Here is a 19800-nt window from a genome sequence, read left to right as displayed (position 1 = left end):
TATTAAGGCTAAAGATATATGAGAACTGAATGCAACACGTGATCAGGGGTTTTATTTTACTATAAAGGACATTTTTGGAAGAACTAGCAAAATCCAAAATGAGGTCTGTAAATCTGATAATAGTGTTAATTCAGCCCATTATTTATAGTGTTAATTTCTCAATTTTAATACTTGTTCTGCAATTACACAAGAGAGTATCTGTGTTCCAGGAACAGACACCAAAATATTTAGGGGTAAAGGAGCATTGAGTCTGCAGCTTAATCTCAAATGATTCAAACAGAAAAACAGTATGTATATGCATATGTATTATAGATAGAGAAGGGAGAAAGGGGAGAAGAAAAAGAAAAGAGGGAGCAGGATAAAGCAAATGTGATCAAATGTTAACACCTGCGGGATCCAGGTAAAGAATACAGGAAAATTTTATCATTTTTGTAACTGCTCTGTAAGTCTGAAATTACGTAAAAATAAAAGCTCAATTTTAAGGAAGTCTCTTGAAGATTTTGAGATGACCCATAAAGGAATATAATCTCTAGCCATTTATCCTCATCTTTTTGTATCATCAGTATGCTTTCAGTTTTCTTATTTTTTATTCCTAAGTAAAATTTTCTGTACAACTGTTAATAGACATCTTTTATTTTTTAATTCAGTTCAGTTGTTCAGTCACGTCTGACTCTTTGCAACCCCAATAACTGCAGCACACCAGGCTTCTCTGTCCATCACCAACTCTGGGAGCTTGCTCAAACTCATGTCCATTGAGTCGGTGATACCATCCAATCATCTCATCCTCTGTCGTCCCCTTCTCCTCCTGCTTCAATCTTGCCCAGCATCAGGGTCTTTTCCAATGAGTTCTTCACATCAGGTGGCCAAAGTATTAGAGCTTCAGCTTCAGCATCAGTCCTTCCAATGAGTATTCAGGACTGATTGCCTTTAGGATTGACTGGTTTGATTTTTTAATTGGTTGTTAATATATGGTCTGTAGCCCACCAGGCTCCTTGTCCATGGGATGTCCCAGGCAAGAATACTGGAGTGGGTTGCCGTTTCCTTCTCCAGGGGATCTTCCCAACCCAGGGATGGAACCCAGGTCTCCCACATTGCAGGCAGATTCTTTACCGTCTGAGCCACCAGGAAAGCACTCAGGCAATTGTTAATATACAGGAAAGTAATTCATCTTTAAAGTTTAAATTTTATCTAATTTTCTAAATTCTAGTATTAGCTATCATTAGTTAATTATCTTGAATTTTATAGTAGATAATCATCCTGTTATTAATGGCAATTTGCAGCTCTTTCTTTCTAATATACATACCTTTTTTCCCCCTCCATCTTTTATTGTATTGGCTGAAACCTTCAGAACAAGGTTGAATGGTGGAGATGACAATGGCCATTTCTGTCTCAGTTTTCACTTTTTCAGTGAGGATATTGGTAATGTTTCACCATTATATATGAAATTTGCAATTGGTTTCTTATAGATAGTCCATCAGTAAAACAAACTTACTTTTATTCCTGGATGTCTACATTTCTTAACCAGGAATGAGTATGATTTAAAATAGTCTTTATTAAAATGTATATACAGAAAAGGGCAGATATCATAAGAGTATAGTTTGATGGATTTTAATAAAATGAACACATTGAGTATCAAATTTTATTAAATGTTTTTTGATAACAGAAAAATCAAATTGTTTCTTTTAACCTTTTAAAGTACTACATTCCACAGATAAACCCAATTTGATCTTGATTTTCTTTATATTACCCCTGCCATCTTATATACATATATATATACACAGTTCTTAAATATTTGTCATGCTTTCTTATTGTTTCATTTTCCCACTTACCTAATCTTACTGAAATAATCAAGGTTTCTTTTTTTCCTCAGGAGATCTACATACTGTTACCCCCTAATATTCTTTTAAAACCCATAAATTTGTATTTGTCTAACAATACTAAGAATAAACGAGGCCTGGAAAGAAACTTGGCTATTAACAGTGGTTACTTCTGGGAAGGGGAATAAGGTGAGGAGTAAAGATGTGAAATGGCATCTTGCTTCTTTAAGTTCTTTTATTGTGAAATATAAGACATGTATAGACATGTCATAAGACATGTCAAATATAAGACATACATAATTACAAATGTATAGTTTAACAAATTTATCAGAAAGGTAACATGGAACCATCATCTAGGTCCAAAAATAGAATATTGCCAGCACATAGATGCCCCCTTACCTGCCCCTTTTGATTACAACTCTCTCCATCCCATTGGCTTCACTTTTAGAGAAAACCTATTTCCTAATATTTTATAGCAATCATAAAACTTGCTTTAACAGCTTGATTATACCTAAGTACGCATCTCTAAACAGTCCTGTTTATTTTGGCCTAGTTTTAAAGTGTATTTGTATAGAATAATATAGTATGTTTTCTTCCTGGGATCTTTCATTCACTATTGTGTTTCTGAGATTCATCCATGTTGTTGGGCTTAGAGGTGGTCTGTTCATTTCCACTGCCAAATAGTGTCTGTCTTTGTATGAATACATACCACAATTTACCCAGTCTATGTTGCGTGAATGGACATTTGGCTTGTTCAAATCAGCAGTTCTTAATGTTGCTATAAACACTTTTGTACGTGTTTTCAGGTGTATAGAGACCTATATTTGTTGGCTATAAAAGTAGAAATGGAATTTCTGAAATCACAAGCTATGAAAATCTTTACTAGATAAGGCCTGTTTACAAATTATTTATTATTAATGTCTTCAGTCCTTTTAATTTAGCAATTCTTGTAGACCTAGCTCACCATGGTTTTAATATGCATTTATCTCATTACTAATGAGGTGGAGCACCTTTTCTTGTTTACTGGCCAACTGGATTAATCCTTTTGAGAAGTGCCTGCTCAAGTCTTTTATACATTCTTGTACTGAGATGTCTTTTTCTGATTGATTTGTACAAATTTGTTATATATGCTTGAGATAAGGACATTCATTTTTCACCCTATATATTTCCATATTATTTTAATTTTAATAAGTATATATTATACCTATAAATTCTAAAACAATAAATTATAAGATCTTCAGCACAGTTTTACTTTCTCCCTAGTTTATTATTTTAATCATCTGAAATGTTGGAGAATATTTCATATATATATATACACACATACATACATATACATATGTATTTTTTATTATTATTCTGTGTGTTTAGAAATCTTTTGTTATCAATTATACCAGGCTTCACAGTCCCTGTATTTCAATGTAACTCTAAAAGTTTTACTGTGTTTTTCACACATCACCACTTCTTGTGTCCAAATCTTCCTCTTTCTTGGATTTGTTTTCCATTTTACTGGGAATACCTCTTCAAGTATTTTTCTCAAAAAAGGTGGTTCACCTACTTTCGGAGTCCTTATTTATTTTGACCCCTATTTAAACATTCAAATATTAGTGAGGCTACGTACAGTTCTGTGTTCAAAATACTTTTCCCTCAGAACACTGAAGGCACTTATTTTCTAGAAAACCATGTTGCATCCAAAACCAGTCTGATTCTTAGTCTTGAGTCTTCCTATGTAGCCTGTTTTTCATCTTTGGAATCATAACTAGTTCAGTAATGTACGGATAGATGCTTTTTGCTTTTACATTTCTCTAGCTTGTTCCCTGGTGGGCTCTTTATACTTGAAAACTCAGTCTTTCTTCAGCATAGGGCAATATTCCTTATTTCTTTATATTTTCTCTTTCACTGTCTTTCCATATGTACCTCTATAAAATAGATACTGGATCACTTAGATCTATCCTAATAGCATAATTTTCCTCATGTACTTTCTCTTTTTGTCCTGTTGCTTTATGGTCTGTAAATTTCCCCTACTTTAATTTTGTAAAAATTGGTCTTAAGTCTGTGTGCTATTTGAGTCAGACACAACTGAGCGACTTCACTTTCACTTTTCACTTTAATGCTTTGGAGAAGGAAATGGCAACCCACTCCAGTGTTCTTGCCTGGAGAATCCCAGGGACGGGGGAGCCTGGTGGGCTGCCGTCTATGGGGCTGCACAGAGTCAGACACGACTGAAGCGACTTAGCAGCAGCAGCAGCTGTGTACTGTTTAACTAACTGCATTTTATTTCAGCAATCAAATTTCAGTTGGAACTAATTCTTTAACCACTCCTTTTTTTCTGCACAGCAGTTATCTTTTTATTTGTAAACCCAATTTTCTCTTGACTCTGAGGGAACCTGCTGTGATCAGAACTTCCTCAAGTTCCATTCTGCTTCCTCAGTATCTCTATTTCCATAGTCAGCTGTTTCATTTATTCAGCTTATTAATCTTTTTTCAAGTTTTGTTCTTGTTGTCCAGTCGCTCAGTAGTGTCTGACTCTTTGCGACCCAACCGAGCATCCCAGGTTCAGCAGCACTCCAGGTTCCTCTGCCCTCTACTATCTCCCAGAGTTTGCTCAAATTCATGTCCATTGAGTCAGTGATGCTATCTACCCATCTCATCCTCTGCCACCCCCTTCTCCTTTTGCCTTCTACATCTTTCTCAGCATCAGGGTCTTTTCCAATGAGTCTGCTCTTCAAGATAACAGGTTTCCTCCACAGTTGTATTACTCTGTCTCCAAACCTCCAAATGGGAGATATGTTTGACTGTGGGTCTCTGCAGGTATGTGGTATACTCACAGACAGGTTTCTCTTTAGAAGTGGAGGAAAAAACCCAGTTTTTCCAAAATAAGGAAGGCTGTATTTTGAGGGTACAGTCATTTAACATACCTCAGTCTTCAGTGGAGCTCACTTTCTTCTTCTCCCCACATTCCATCCACCTCATCCAATCTGCTGTGGAAATCCATTACCTAAAGCTCTGCTTTGCATTCACACTCTCTCCAATCCCAGGTCCACTGTCTGCTCAATCCTCCCTCCAACAAAACCCCTACTTTGCTTGAAGAACTGTCCTCAGAGCAAAAGCCACTGCTCTTCCCTGCTGGCTCAGTGGTAAAGAACCTGCCTGCCAATGCAGGAGATGCAGGTTTGATCCCAGGGTGGGGAAGGTCCCCTGGAAAAGGAAATGGCAACCCACTCAAGTATTTTTTTCTTGGGAAATCCCATGGACAGAAGAACCTGGCAGGCTACAATCCATGGGGTGGCAAAGAGTTGGATATGGCTAAACAACAACAATAACAAAGCCATTGCCAGGGAGGGAAAGAAGTAGAGGAAATAATAGTTTTGAAGGCAGTCTCTTAATTATTTGCCCTGATGTTCCATTTCCCCCCAACCTTCTCCTTCCTCCTACGCTTGCTGATTCCAGGCTCTGAGTTTCAGGAAAGAAGTTCCATTAAGAAATTCTCTTTCAGCATGCAGCAGGAGTACCTACTTGGGGTTGCATTTTATTCTGTTCTGGTTTCTCAATCATTATGATTCCAACTGTTTTCTATTACCCTGAAATTCCACCAATTTTCTGGTATTATAACAATAGCAAGAATGACAGCGGCTAACATTAAGTCAATACTGGCTGAACGTAAAAGCTCTTGAGTGCTTTGCACATGTTACCTCTCTTGATACTCACAGCAACCCTAGGAAGCTGGTATCATTATCATCATCCTAATTTTGCAGATGAGGAAATTGAGGTTAAAAAAAAAAAAAAAGAATAAGCAACTTGCCCAAAGTCACATAGTTGGTAAATGCCAGATCCTGGATTCAGACATGGGTAATCTGGCTTCAAAGCCTCCCTTTACTGTTTTTCAATACAATTATGATTCATTCTTTTTTGTATGTCTGTTTTATTATTTTCAGTAATATAGTATGGGAGAGGAAATGGGTATAATTGGACCATCATTTTGCAATGAAAACACATTGTCTTCACTACACTGGTATTGTTTTCACACTACTTTTTACATGGGCAGAAAATATCTTTTAGAAAAGATACAGGATCTAGTGAAGGAATCTAGTGACAGAAAATGAGTACCATGAAACTGTTTAATCAGAATCAAAAGAGGTAATGTGTATAAGTTCCAAAATGAGAGGCTTAAAAGTGGCAATTTCAAGAGTATAGATAACTTAAAAAAAAAAAAAAACTAAGGAAACACTAAACTGCATTTTCATATTCTCAGCAACTCATTAGTTTGCTGTCACTATCACCAGAAGGAAGTAAAAAATGTACTAAAATTTTAGTCCCATCCTATTCTCTTGACAGCAGCCTTAAAAGTAACAAATTCAACTCAAATACATACGATACACCTACCACATGCACTGTGCTACAAACTGGAGATAAAGAAATGAAAGGCACTGTTCCACTGTCCCTGCCCTTACAGAGCTTACAGTCTACGGCAGGCACAAAACAAGTAAACAAGTGACTATAATTCAGTGTGATAAGTACTGTGATACAGGCAGGTACACAGAGGGTGCCATCAAAACCAAGAGAGGCTTCCAAAGAGGTTTCCCTGAAATAACTCCTAGACTGAGTGTCCAAGGATATGCTATTATTGGTTTGGTAAGTTTAAACTGAATTTATTATCTTTTCCCTCAATCTGCCCTTCCATCCATCTAATACAACACCTGGTAAAGAGAAAATGGTCCACACAGAAAGCTGAAGCTTTCTTGACTTTTCCCTCCTCCTCTTCAAGTGGTAATCAAGTCTCACCTAATTCCACTTCGTTACATTTTAAATCAATTACCTACTCTCTGGTCCTACTATATGTAACTACCTTAGTTGTAGTCTCCATCATTTCTCACCTTGCTAACTCTAACAACCTTGTAACTGGTCTTCCACTGAAATCTCTTTGCTAGTTAAATAAACTGATCCTAAAAACTCCCCGGGGACGGTGCCCAACTTGATCTGGGCCCTCTCCAGTGTCTATCCTCACTCTCTCCCACTCCGCTGAACTTCCTACTGTCCCGCGAAAGACCACACTCTGTTCTGCCTAACTGCCTTTACTCAAGCTGCTTGGTCCCCAACCTTGCCCTGTTAACACCTACTCAGACTACACAGTGTATCTCTTCTGAAAAGCCATTCTGATGACTTCCCTTCCTCTGTCCTTCCCACATGCTGAGTTAGGTACCTCTTCTTGCGCTCCCACACCATACTACCTCATCAGGACATTTACCACAAAGAATTACACATTCAAATTATTCTGTAATTATTTCTTTACCTGATTCTCTAGTATCTAAATTAGTGAGCTAGCACAGAGCCTGTTACCCAAGAGGCAGTCAAAAAATACTGAAAGAATGAAAGCATGAATGAACGAACAAGGTTAGTTAAGTCTGTGAAATCTGATGAGATAACAGAAGGAGATAATGGAGAGGACAGAACAGTTGGAGTAATACCCGTCTTTAGTGAGAAGGAAGAAAGAAGCTAGTACAGGAAACAGAATGAACAATCAAAGAGGTTGGAAGAAAACATCTCAGATTGTACGTCAAAGTATAACCCAAAAGGAGAGAAAAATTTAAGAAGGTGCAGGTGGTCAACAGATCAAACACTACAAACAGGTCAAAGGTGAGAACTAAGACAAGGCCACTGAGTTAGGGGTGGTCACTGGGGATCTTGATGTTGCTAATGCTGAGTTTAGTCCCACCTCACTCTTCTCAGCACAGTCAAAGTCCTTCTTCCTCAGCCATTTTTTGAGGCAATTTAGGGCTTACAAAAATAACGAAAGGTATGAAACTTACCTGTACTAATCTCTTTTTTCCATGATTAAAACATTGGAAAACAGAGAATATACAAAAGAAAATAAAATCCCACCAACCAGACAAAATGTTATTTCACTATTTCCTTTGTTTTTTTTATGTTTATAATTGTACAAAATTGATATCATATTGAGTTTTATATCCTAATTACACAATTGCTTAACTATACTTAAGTTTAGTCAGCCCAAGTTAGCTTTCTCATTATAAATCAATAAGCATTTTAATCTTTTAAATAGGAAAAAGAAAAATTATGTTATAGAATTAGATGTACTGCTTGGCCACGTGTTCACAATGGTTTTTTTTTTTTTTTTCTTTTTGTCACATAACACTAAAATTACCTCTTAGTTTCTATTAATAAAATTATTTTTGCTAGAAGGTAGCATACAGGAATTCCCTGGTGGTCCAGTGGTTATGACTAGGTGCCTCCACTTCCATGGCCCAGGTTCAATCCCTAGTTGGGGAACTAAAACCCCACAAGCCATGCAGTGCAGCCAAAAAATAAAAGAAAAAGCAGATTCTTAAAAAAGGTAGCATAGCACCCTCTGTATCTTATCTTGACCTATTTAGCTTTTATTTGTTCATGATCTGGAGGGGCTGCTAAAAATAGATTAGGCGCTAGATACAGAAACGTCTTTAGCTGCTGCAGGACTTTTTTCTAGACTTTTTTTTTTTTAATAATCTCTTCAGTCAAAATTAGATAAACTGGCTTTTAAATAAGGTCTAAATTATAATATTAAGAATGCTTGTCTGACAATTTGTTATATCTAGAACAAGAGTGTGAACCAGAATTTTCAACCCTTTTCTGAGATTTTCTTTTTTTCAGTAGGAGTATGTTTTATTGAAAAAAAAAAAAAAACAACAACAGAATCATGAAACCTAAAACTAAGATTACTAGGTCAAAGGATGTGAACATTTTTAAGGCTTTTGATACATACTGCCAAATTAAATCCAGAAAGGCGGTGTTAAATTTATACTTCCTTCAGTATATGAGCTTGGATTTCCCCATACCATTGCAACACTGAATACTCTTATTTTTAGTCTTTGCTGATCTAATAGGCAAAAAATCTTATTATTTCAGTTATGTTTATAACAATAGTGAAAATAAACATCTGTTCACATTTATTGAGCTTTTTATTATTTTTTTATTAATTGATTATTCATGTTCTTTTGCCTATTTTTCCAATGGGTATTTGTTTTTAAACTTTTGATTTGTAAGAGCTCTTTATATATTCATGATACTAACCATTTGTTACAAATATTTGCCCCTTTATTTTTTTATTAATGGTTTCTAACATATAAATTTATAGTCATATAAATTTTATTTCTTCCTTAAAATCATATTTAGAAAAGCATTTCCCATACCCTTATTTTATAAATTATTCAAAGTTCTTTTTAATATATTTACAGGGGAATAATACTGATATCAGTGAGATGATTTATTTCTACCATCTAATACATATGAAGTCATTCTAACTTCCTGAAACTTATAATTACAGTTCCAACAGTGCTCAATACGAAATACAGGTTTAAAATTAAAATTATAGACTTTCCTTAATCCAATTTTAGCTGTTCAGACAATTTTTAACAACCAGAGTTTTGAGTTTAGAAAATTCAAAGCTCCCTTTAACCCATACGAAGCACAGATCTCTTGCTAGTTATCACCCACCTCTCAAAAACCTGTTAGGGATCCTTATGATGGGACAGGACTGAATGAAGCGCCTCCTAACTGGGTCCCATCGTATTTTCTTCTTACCTGTTACCACAATTATCAGCAATAAGTCAGACACATACAACACATGGCAAATAATACATAGCAACTGTAGTTATAGACAGAAAAACAGGAAACAAAACAATACTTGAATACAGAAAGAAATGATGTAAAGTAGCATTTAACCCTGTTTTGGAAGTCAAAGCAAAATCAAATTAATATATAAGCAGTGATGAAGGTTTTCAATTCATCCCCAAAACAACATGAACAATTATGTGCACCATTTTTCAAAATTCTGGTTCAACAGAACATGCATTCAATAATCACCAATGCCATCTTGTGGCAAAAATTGACCAGGAGCTTTATAAACAGATCAGAAACGATGACATTTTTAAAAATGAGTGAATGTTAAAAAGCGAGCTCTTACTAAAACTAATTTGATATAACGTAGGCTCCTGTTCTCTTCTGGGTTTGGTAATTCTTTTATCAGTTTTATGGTTAACAGGATAAAGCAATGGGCACCATCCTTTAAATATGAAATAAGCTGATCTCACTAAATTAAAATTTTATGATAGCAAACAAATAAAACAAACATTTAACATTTGACAATTCCACTGTGGGGGGAGAAAAAGAAGGAAATTTTTCTGCCTTCACAGGAAGCAAATTAACTGCACATTAATCCCAATTAAAACTCGTTTTCTTATAATATAGAAGAAAAATGCAAAGTGTTAATGGGATAATTTTGTCTCTTCTCAAAGTTTTGATAGCTCCCAAAGACAGCTCTTATAGGCAATAAAAACAATTAACATTGGTATTGAATTTAAAGTTTACAAAGAGGTTCTATACATGTTATCTCATTTGATCCTCACAATAAGCCTGTATGGATTGAACAGTCATTTCATTAAGCACCTGCTCTGCTGTGAGCCCCAGGCTAGGCTCCACAGTAGCCAGAGGAGGATATGACTCCTAGCCCCAAGAACTCATGGTCTTCTGAGGAAGGCAGATGCCTAAACAAATAATTACACTTCAGTGAGGTAACTGCTATAACAGGGGCAATAAAAACACTTCAAGGAAGATATTATCATCTTAATTTATAAGGAAGCTAAAAAAAAAATTAAGTGACTTAATGCCAAAGCCAGGAGTCAAGTCTGGGCAGTCTGACTCATAATACATGCCTTCTTTCTACTACATCACACTTAACCTGTCTCAAATTCCTTAGAAAGCATATAGCTTTTTATTTTGGCAAATGGAAATATCTTAGATGTAGCACATGTACGTACAGATACACAGATTCTGTGTAATGAAATGGCATTACCTGTACATGTATACTTAATATTGTGGAGGAGACAGACGTGTGGGCAAAGGGAAGAATTATTTATTTTGCAAAGAGTTTATCTGTTAATCCTCTAAGTCTTTTAAATCAGTAGTTCCCAAATGTTGGCCTATAGGCCACTGCTGGGCTAAGGTACAGATTTACCAATACAACACAAAATAATAAAAATATGGACAAGGCAGTAAGTTTTTTAAATACTAAAATGTTCCATTTAAAGTCTATCCCTTTTTCAGAAATTAGAAACTTTTGTTATTAAATATTCTTTTGTGAGATGAAGGTGATAGAAAATGGTAGCTGATTTTGTTTTTTAATATTCTTTCTTGGAAAAATAGAAATTCTGCAAGCCTGTGTGTATCCCCAAATAGATACATATTTTTTAATTTATAGGTTTATGGCATCCAAAGATTGGAGAACCACAGCTTTAAGTCAATACAATACTTGTCGATCACTCATAAGTCCAACACTGTAAACCACACTATCAAAGGATACATAAGATGCATAAGAAAGTCCCCTTGCCCTCAAGCTTATATTCTAATTAGGGAGACAAGACAAACACATAAAACAATTAGATAGCAATACAAGACAAAATATAACAAGTGATTAGCTTAAAATTTGACATCTTTATGTATCAAAAGCATTGAAATGTACATACCCTTTGACCCAGCTATTCCACTTCTAGGAATTTATTCCTAAAGAAACAATCATGCATGCATGGAAAGATGTATGGACAAAGGTACTACGGTATTATTTATAATGGTAAAAAATCTGAAACACTTTCAGAGTCCAACCATACAAAGATGGTTAAGTAAGTATGCTAAGTAAACATACTTAAATATATTCACATTCTACGCACCACTAAAAGTACATAAGCGAGTACTTGCTAATATTCACATTCACAATATATTGCAAATGAAAGGTACAGGTACAAAATAGCAGTAGCGTATCATACCATATCAACAAAGAAAAAAGTATATATAGTCATGAAAATTTCAGGCAGGAGAGACATCAGATTTTAATTGTGGTTATCTTTGGGCAGTTATTAAGAGCAATTTTGTTTTGTTTTCTTAGTGCTGTCTCTAATTTCCAAGCTTTCTCACTGCGTAGGTATTACTTTTGGACTGAAAGAAAAACAATACCATATTACTAACTTTTTTGAAGCTATGATAAGAAAATACTATAAAGAAACATCAAAGTGTTAACAGTGGTTATGATTCAGGTTGAGGATTATCACTCCTTTTATATTATCCCAAAATTCTAACACATACATTATTTTATAATGGAAAAATATAAAACAAATTTAGCTAACAGTGAGGAAGTAACACTGAAAATTACTGAACCAAAGTTGTAATCAAAAATTCTTTTTGATGTTTTTTCAGAGCTTTGTCATACATCTTTGGCCTGCTTCTCTGTCAGCAACCAACATAAGTCCGTCAAAGGCATAGGCTAATATTGACTCTACAGAGGGTTATTCGGGTGAAGTAGGCATTAACTTCAGAACCCTTGTTTTCTTCCTTTAGCCAAAGAGCAGATAAAAAGAGAAACCAGCAACATACCAAATATATCTTTCCAATTTCAAGTAAACATGTTCCTGAAGTTTTGTTCATTGAAACTTTAATTTTTATATATTTGAGTATCAATCTTCATTTGTGATTGCTTCTACTCTTCAAAACAAAAACCATAATTTTCCAATCATTTCATCAAGATTTTACTTTTGGCTAGCTTTTAAGTTTTTCCTGTTTATTTATTTCACTATAAATATGATGTAGTCCTCAATAATCAAGATGGTAGGCTGAGCACACTGCAAGCAACTCCCCTCTCCCCAAAACCTCACAAATAACATAAAAGCCATTTTTAAAAATATATAATAAAAAAAGAGCAAGAAATGGTCTTAGTCAATCACTGAAAAATGAAAAGCTGATAGAATCAGCTTAAAGGAGGTTTACCACAGTCCTACACACCCAGAGTAGAAGGCTATTGCAAGTGACCTGAACAGCCCTCAGAGATAACTAAATAAGCCCAGAGGTGAAAGCAGAAAGAACAGAAATAATTTACAGAATTTCAGCATAACTGGTTAGGAGTGGTAACAAGATAAAAACAATGGCATCAAACTAGAAAGGTGTCACTCCCCAGGTAGGAACAATGGATATATAAACACTTAGATCAAAAAGACAGGACAGAGCTCTGGGTGGATATTAAATCCCAGGAAAAAGAGGGGACAGACACTAGATAACACTGGCAATTGGTACATTCTACCTCACTGTATTTTCCATCTCTACCCACAGTCAGTGAAGACTTGCTGCAGTAAACAGATGTAATATTCACACGAAGGCTAACAAGGACTCTCAAATAAAGATGAGTGAGCACAAAACCAAGACCCAAACATGAAAAAGTTATTAATGTGACAAAAAGAACTCACACCCAAAGAAAGAGAGCTAACAAATTAAATAGAGTAAGACCTTAGATTAGGTACAATTGCTATCCTGAGATATACCAGACAGTAATACATTTAAGAAGAAATAAACTGGAACTTTAGAAATTAAACTTTGATCATTTAACTAACAAAAAAACTAATTAAGGATGGGAAAAAAGAACAAATTAAATTACTAGTTTAAAAGATGGAGCCAAAGAAATTCACCTGAATACAGTACAGAAGGAAAAAGAGGTGGGAAGCATTTTAATAAGTTAAGATATAAAAGGGAATTGAGCAATTATTATAAAAATTCCACCTGCTTTTTTTACAGAAACAGACAAGCTAATATGAAACTTCATATGAAACACAAGGAACTCAGAAAACCAAAACAATCTTGAAAAAGAACTGAACTGGAAGACTTATACTTCCTGGAGTCAAAGCTTACTGCAAAGACATAGTATTCAAAACTGTAGTACTGGCATAAGGATAGACATGTGTATTAATGGGACAGAACTGAAGAGTCTACAAGTACATCCATACACCTCTGGTCAATTGACTTTTAACAAAGGTGACAAGATTACTCAATGAGAAAAGCATAATCTTTTCAACAAACGGTCCTGGGACAACTAAATATACTTTTAAACTAGAATTCTGTATCAACTCAAACTCTCAGTCAGTTGTGAGAGTGAAATTAAGACATTCTTAAATTTTTTTTATTATTATTTTTTGGCTGCACTGCATGGCTCGTGGGATCTTAGTTCCCCAACCAGGGATCAAACCCATGACACATGCAGAGGAAACATGGAGGTTTAACCACTGGACCACCAGGGAAGTCCCTCCCAGGACATTTTTTGAGTGCACAAAGACACAAAATTTTTGCTTCTCTCAAGAGTTCTGGTGAAAGAATTACTCAAAGATATATATCTAGAATTTTCTAAAAAATTCAATAATCATCATCAAAGTAAAAGAAAAGAGTAAGCAGAGAATTGCGGACTTCCTAAATAAGTGTTTTAGTAAAACAAAAGCTTACTAACATTCAAAACTGTACTCTCAGGTGATACTGACAGAAATAATTGTAAGGGTAAAAAGAAGGGTTGGGAGAAGGGTAAGTTCATGAATGGTAAAAAAAAAAAAAAAAAGATGCAGAGGATGACTAATATAGGTATTGATGGAAAATATAAACTTAAGTATTATGTAAAAACTTTAATATGGCTTCACTCCAAACATTTAAGGCAGACACAAATGCTTACAGAGAATAGAGAATCTCATTTATGAGACTAGTAGAACCCACATATCAAAGTCTGATAAAGGTATTAAAAATCATTACAGGTCAACATCCTTTGAAACACAGGCACAAAAATTCTAAACAAAATATTATCAAATCAAAATTACATAAAAAGGATAACACATCATGACTAAGTGAAATTTGTCCCCAAAATGTGAGACTGATAAAAAATTCAAAAATCAGTATAATTCACCACAAACACAGAATAAAGAGGAAAAACTATACAATCATCTTAATAAATGGAGAAAAAGCATTTGGTAAAATTCAACACCAAGAAACTGGGAGGAAAAAAATACCTTAAGCTTACACAAAAACCTGTCCACAAATGTTCACAGAAAGTTCATTCGCAAGAGCCAAAGCCTGAACAACTTTCCAATCAATCAGAATGGGGAGACAAACTGCGGTTCTATCTGTACCATGGCAGACTACTCAGTACCAATAAACTAACTACTGATGGGGGCGACAACTTGGATGGCTCTCAAGGGAATTATGCTGAATAAAAAAGCCAGTGTCAAAGGGTTACATGGAAAAGAAAAAAAAGGTTACATGATTCCACTTATATAACGTAACTGAAATGATGAAACTATATAGAGATGGAAGACAGACTAGTGGGTACCAGAGGTTTGCTGCGGGAGGTGGCTGTGCCTATACATGAGGGGTCCTTGTAAATGGATCTGTGCCGTATCTTGACTAGGTGGCCATGAAAATCTACACGTGACAAAATTACACAGCACTCAAAACACATGCATAGACACACACATGAATTAGTGCATATAAAACTAATGAAATCTGAGTAAAGTAAGTTGATGGTATCAATGTCAATTTCCAGGTTGTGTTACTATGGGATAGCAACAAGATATTATCATCTGGGAAACTGGATGAAGGGTATATGGATCTCTCTGAATTATTCCTTACAACTGCATGTAAATTTACAATATCTCAAGGTAAAAAGTATGAAAAATAAAATAAAAACCAGAACGAAGAAGAAAAACCCAACTATGTTGATATGGAGCAGACTGCATTCAAAATGACATATCAGAAACAAGAATGAATATTTTAACAATCAGAACTATTGACAGAGAACTCAATCTAAGAATTCTAGTTTAGATGATATGGTCCTACTACTTTATATAATTCAATATTTATAACAAATTTCAAATGAGAAGCAAATTAATACTGTATTCAGAATCACTGCACGCTTGTGCAGACTGCTTACTGCCTGAGAACTCCATGCCAAGTGGCTAAATGGGAGCTAAAATTCAGCCTGCACTCTACCCCTAATGCACCCACAGAACTATGTCTACCTGTGCCATGGCACACTTTGGGCTGACAGTGACCAACTTGTTAAGTAAATTACTTCCTTTTAAACATAAGAGAAATGACATTTACTGAGCATACACTCTATTCCCAGCATGTATATACATTCATTTTTAAACGTCTGCCTTTGCGTTTCAAAATAAGATCTGAACCTGTATCGGTTCTGCTGTGCTGCCTGGGTACAGAGTATTCCTTAGGAGACTTTGGTTCTGCCTCAAATCTTTTTTGAAACAAAGAGTGTATAAATTAATACAAACCAAAATATGAGTTACAGTGCTATACTGTACTGTGTTCTGGTTTAGTCACGCATTATGTATATGTATATATGTTTGTATGTGTGTGTGTGAAAATAACTGTATTCCTTAATAAAAATACTCTTCCAAGAACTCATTTAATCCTTACCACAACTCAGAGATAGATAAAAATTATGATCCCAAATTTACAGATGAGGAAATTAAGACACAGAGAGATTAAATAATTTGCCCAAGGTCACTTAGCTAAATAAGTAAGTAAAAACTCCAGGATTCAAACCCATGCAGTCAATAATGCTCATAACCGGAATTCAATTTAGCACCTGAAAAAAGTATGTATAATAGAGGCACTTGAATAAACACTTGTTAAATGAATGAATGAATATTGAGGGAGTAATTCTCAACCAAAAGTACACTCTCCCAACTCCCTAAAGAAGTTGCTCTCCTCTCCCAAGATTCTCCATTATACAGTCATCCCTCAATATCAACTGGGGATTGGTTCCAGGACCCCCCTGCAAATACCAAAATCCAAGGATGTTCAACTCCCTTATTCTATAAAATGGTTAAGGCTTACGTAGGCATACAACCTACTCATACATCTTCCTGTATACTTCAAATCCTCTCTAGATTGATAATACCTAATACAATGTAAATGCTATGTAAGTAGTTGTAAATACAGTGTAAATTATCTGTAAATAGTTGCTGGAGTGCAGCAGATTCAGTGTTTGCTATTTGGAACTTTCTATTTTCCCCAAATATTTCTGATCTGAGGTTGGCTGAATCCATGGATGTGGAACTCATGGATAGAGAAAGCTAACTGTATCATTACACTGCCACTTAATTATTAAGAATAAAACCATAGTAAGTCATTCCTAACTACTGGAATAACTTAATACTTCCCATCCCTTAGGTTTTTAGGAGTCAAAAATTGTGAGGAACAACTGTGCTGGCAACTTGAAGATCACTCTGATTCTTTTAGGGGCTTTCAAGTAGAGTGTGAGCAGCTGTTGACTACTTACTGGTTTCTACTGCACTTCCCAAATACATGCAAAGGAAATGTATCTTTACAGAACTAACAATATTGAGGCAAAAGCAGCTATTTGCCCCCCCAGACATCAGATGTTATATCTTCTGTTTTTTAACCACACTCCTTATTTATTTTAAATATTCCATTTTCACATGTATCTGCTTATAAGCCAACTCTATAAATAAGTGGTAAATGAACGAAAATCACTGGTTCTCGCCTTTTTGTTGCCGCCATTTCCATTGGTCATTAAAACATACTCATTTCCCTTGCATGCTTCATTTCTGTTTTCTTTCACTTTAGTCTCTTTGCTCCCCTGACATTACTCCTCTAACACGTGTAGCAAAAGGTAGGCCTGTCATAGATTTCTTTTATTCTATAAAAATAAAGTAATCACAGCACACTGAGAGACATCTTCAAATCTTAAGCTATTCTTTTGTCATTTCAGTTTATATTATCAGTTATTCAAGTACTACTTTACTGGAAAAAAAAAGTGGGCTTGTTGGGTGAGTAGTTTTGTCTTCGGAGGAGGGAGGGAGCAAGGAGGAGCTGTAACTAAACTGTTCCAAAAGGTAGCCGTGAAACCAATGTTCATTAATGATACTATCCTTCCTTAGAAATAGTAAAAATGAAAGAGGCTAAAATTTTTACAGATTAAAAATTAATCAAAAAGTACTGTAATTCATAAACTTGTGTTAGATTGAAATACTGTATCTGGATCTAACAAACAAAAATTCTAGGAACACTTCTAATTTAAAATAACATCATCACAGGCTGCCAAGACTTTGAAATAAAGTTTTAAATAAAAACCCCACCCTTTTGGACCAGTTTAATCTTTTGACAGGAAGGATATAAGCACATCACAAACTATATGTATACTAGACAGTCTCCAAAGTTCTAAAAATTCTACCATTTTCAAGAGAATCAGAAGGGCTTTAATCTTAGAACTTACCCAGTGCAATGGTTCCTGAGATGCTGGACTAGATGGCTCATTGCAAGCTTATTAAAAAATATAAAAACAAAAAGCAGATTACCAGGTCCATTCCAGTAGGTCTGGTACATTAACTCTGGTAGGGAATTGGGTTCCACTGAGACTAATAAAAATTATGGCTCTCTTCCCAGAAAAATGCACATATATGTTCACAATTTTACGTATGATATAATCCTCTGAAGACTATCCACAGACTCGTGAATTTATAGACCCCAAGTTAAAAAATTAAAAAGAATTTAGACCCAGAAAGTTAAAATTGTTTTCAAAGGGTAGTTAAATGAAGAAGGAATGGATTTACTCCATATTCTACCAGAAGATACAACTGAAAAGACTTTAGACCCAGAATATTATAACTGTCTTCAAAGGGTAGTATTCTACCAGAAAACACAACTGGGAGAAACTCAAAGTTGCAGCTGAATTTAAGGCAAATCTTTGTAACAATTAGAGACAACAAATAATGTGACAGCTCTCTCTGCAAATAGGCAACCCAATAAATGAAGAGATCAAAATAAGCAGATCTCTTTAAATAGAGATTAAAAAAAAAATTAGAGCTATTGTGGAAAGGATTTCCACACTGGGTAAAAGATAAGCAAGATGACTTCCAAGGTCTTTTTCAATTTTAATATTTTATGATTCTAAGAAGTTTTAGAGGAGGGGAAAAGGGAAAAATTAAAAGTAATTTTAAAACTTTTTTTTTACTCCTTATAGGTTGTTTTCTATGTTTAAGATTTAAAAAAGAGTCTGCATTTGTGCTCTAAGTTATCTGTGTCACAGATGTATAGAACAGACTTTTGGACTCTATGGGAGAAGGCGAGGGTGGGATGATCTGAGAGAACAGCATTGAAACGTGTATATTATCAAGTGTGAAACAGATCGCCAGTCCAGGTTGGATGCATGAGACAAGTGCTCAGGGCTGGTGCACTGGGATGACCCAGAGGGATGGGATGCGGAGGGAGGTGGGAGGGGGGGTTCAGGATGGGGAACACATGCAAATCCATGGCTGATTCATGTCAATGTATGGCAAAAACCACTACAATATTGTAAAGTAATTAGCCTCCAACTAATAAAAATAAATGAAAAATAAATTAATAAATTTATAAGTCTATTAAAAAAATAAGTTATCTGTGTCAATGTGACCTTTTTTTCTATTGAAGTATAGTTGATTTACAATGTCATGTTGATGTGTGCCTGTCTAGAAATGTAAACTATAGCAAAAGAATCCGTATTAAGCATAGCGAATATTTTTCTACAACCCTAAAAAATAATGTGATCAGTTTCTTTGCTAACAACTACATATCTGAATCCTAATTATACTGAAATGAAAATTTACAGTAATAATTCACCCAAGAGCTAGACTACACTGTTTGGTCTTCACTTGCTCCTGGATTTCTTGTACTCTGTAACTTGAATTTCCAGAGAATAACTTCTTTCCCCAAAAACATCCCTGAGAGAGAGAGAAAAAAAAAAAAAGACTATGTACTCTATGAGTATAGATGTAAGGAGACTAAATATGAAAAACTGATTTTTAAATCAATACATTTTGACAAAGCCTGCTGATCTAAAATTTTGCAACCTCCCTCCTTTAAGGAACACTGAAGATGGGTAGCTCCTTAGAGACACAGAGTCCATGCTATTTCTGCAAGTGAAACTGAGGCACTCCTAAGGAGAAGGAAATCCAGAAATTCCAACAGTCAAACAATTGTATCCAGAAATGCCATTTATATTTTTGCTATTCATTGTTCCTTGATTAAAACTAGAAAAGTGATGAGTTTTGAAAGTGAAGACACAACTGTTTTATACGAATTAACTTTGCTTTCTCTCAAGTCACCATTTTCTATTGGT

The 19800-nt window shown here is 35.0% G+C and overlaps 1 protein-coding gene across 2 annotated transcripts in view; it reads right to left on the bottom strand.

Annotated features, from left to right (window-relative positions):
- The window catches only part of KLHDC10 (kelch domain containing 10), a 61962-nt gene that overhangs the window by 20387 nt on the left and 21775 nt on the right, over positions 1-19800 (bottom strand). Inside the window, exon 2 of one of the 2 annotated variants that reach the window (XM_043872048.1) lies at positions 9306-9392. The exons of the other annotated variant lie outside the window; for it this stretch is intronic. Within the exon in view, the coding sequence (XP_043727983.1) occupies positions 9306-9392 (87 nt within the window). The remainder of the gene's footprint in view (positions 1-9305; positions 9393-19800) is intronic. 2 annotated transcript variants of the gene reach the window in all.

Source organism: Cervus elaphus, chromosome 18 (genome assembly GCF_910594005.1).
Source record: "Cervus elaphus chromosome 18, mCerEla1.1, whole genome shotgun sequence".
Classification (NCBI taxonomy): domain Eukaryota; kingdom Metazoa; phylum Chordata; class Mammalia; order Artiodactyla; family Cervidae; genus Cervus; species Cervus elaphus.
Note: the sequence above shows the minus strand (reverse complement) of the source record. Positions and strands in the feature narration are given on the sequence as shown.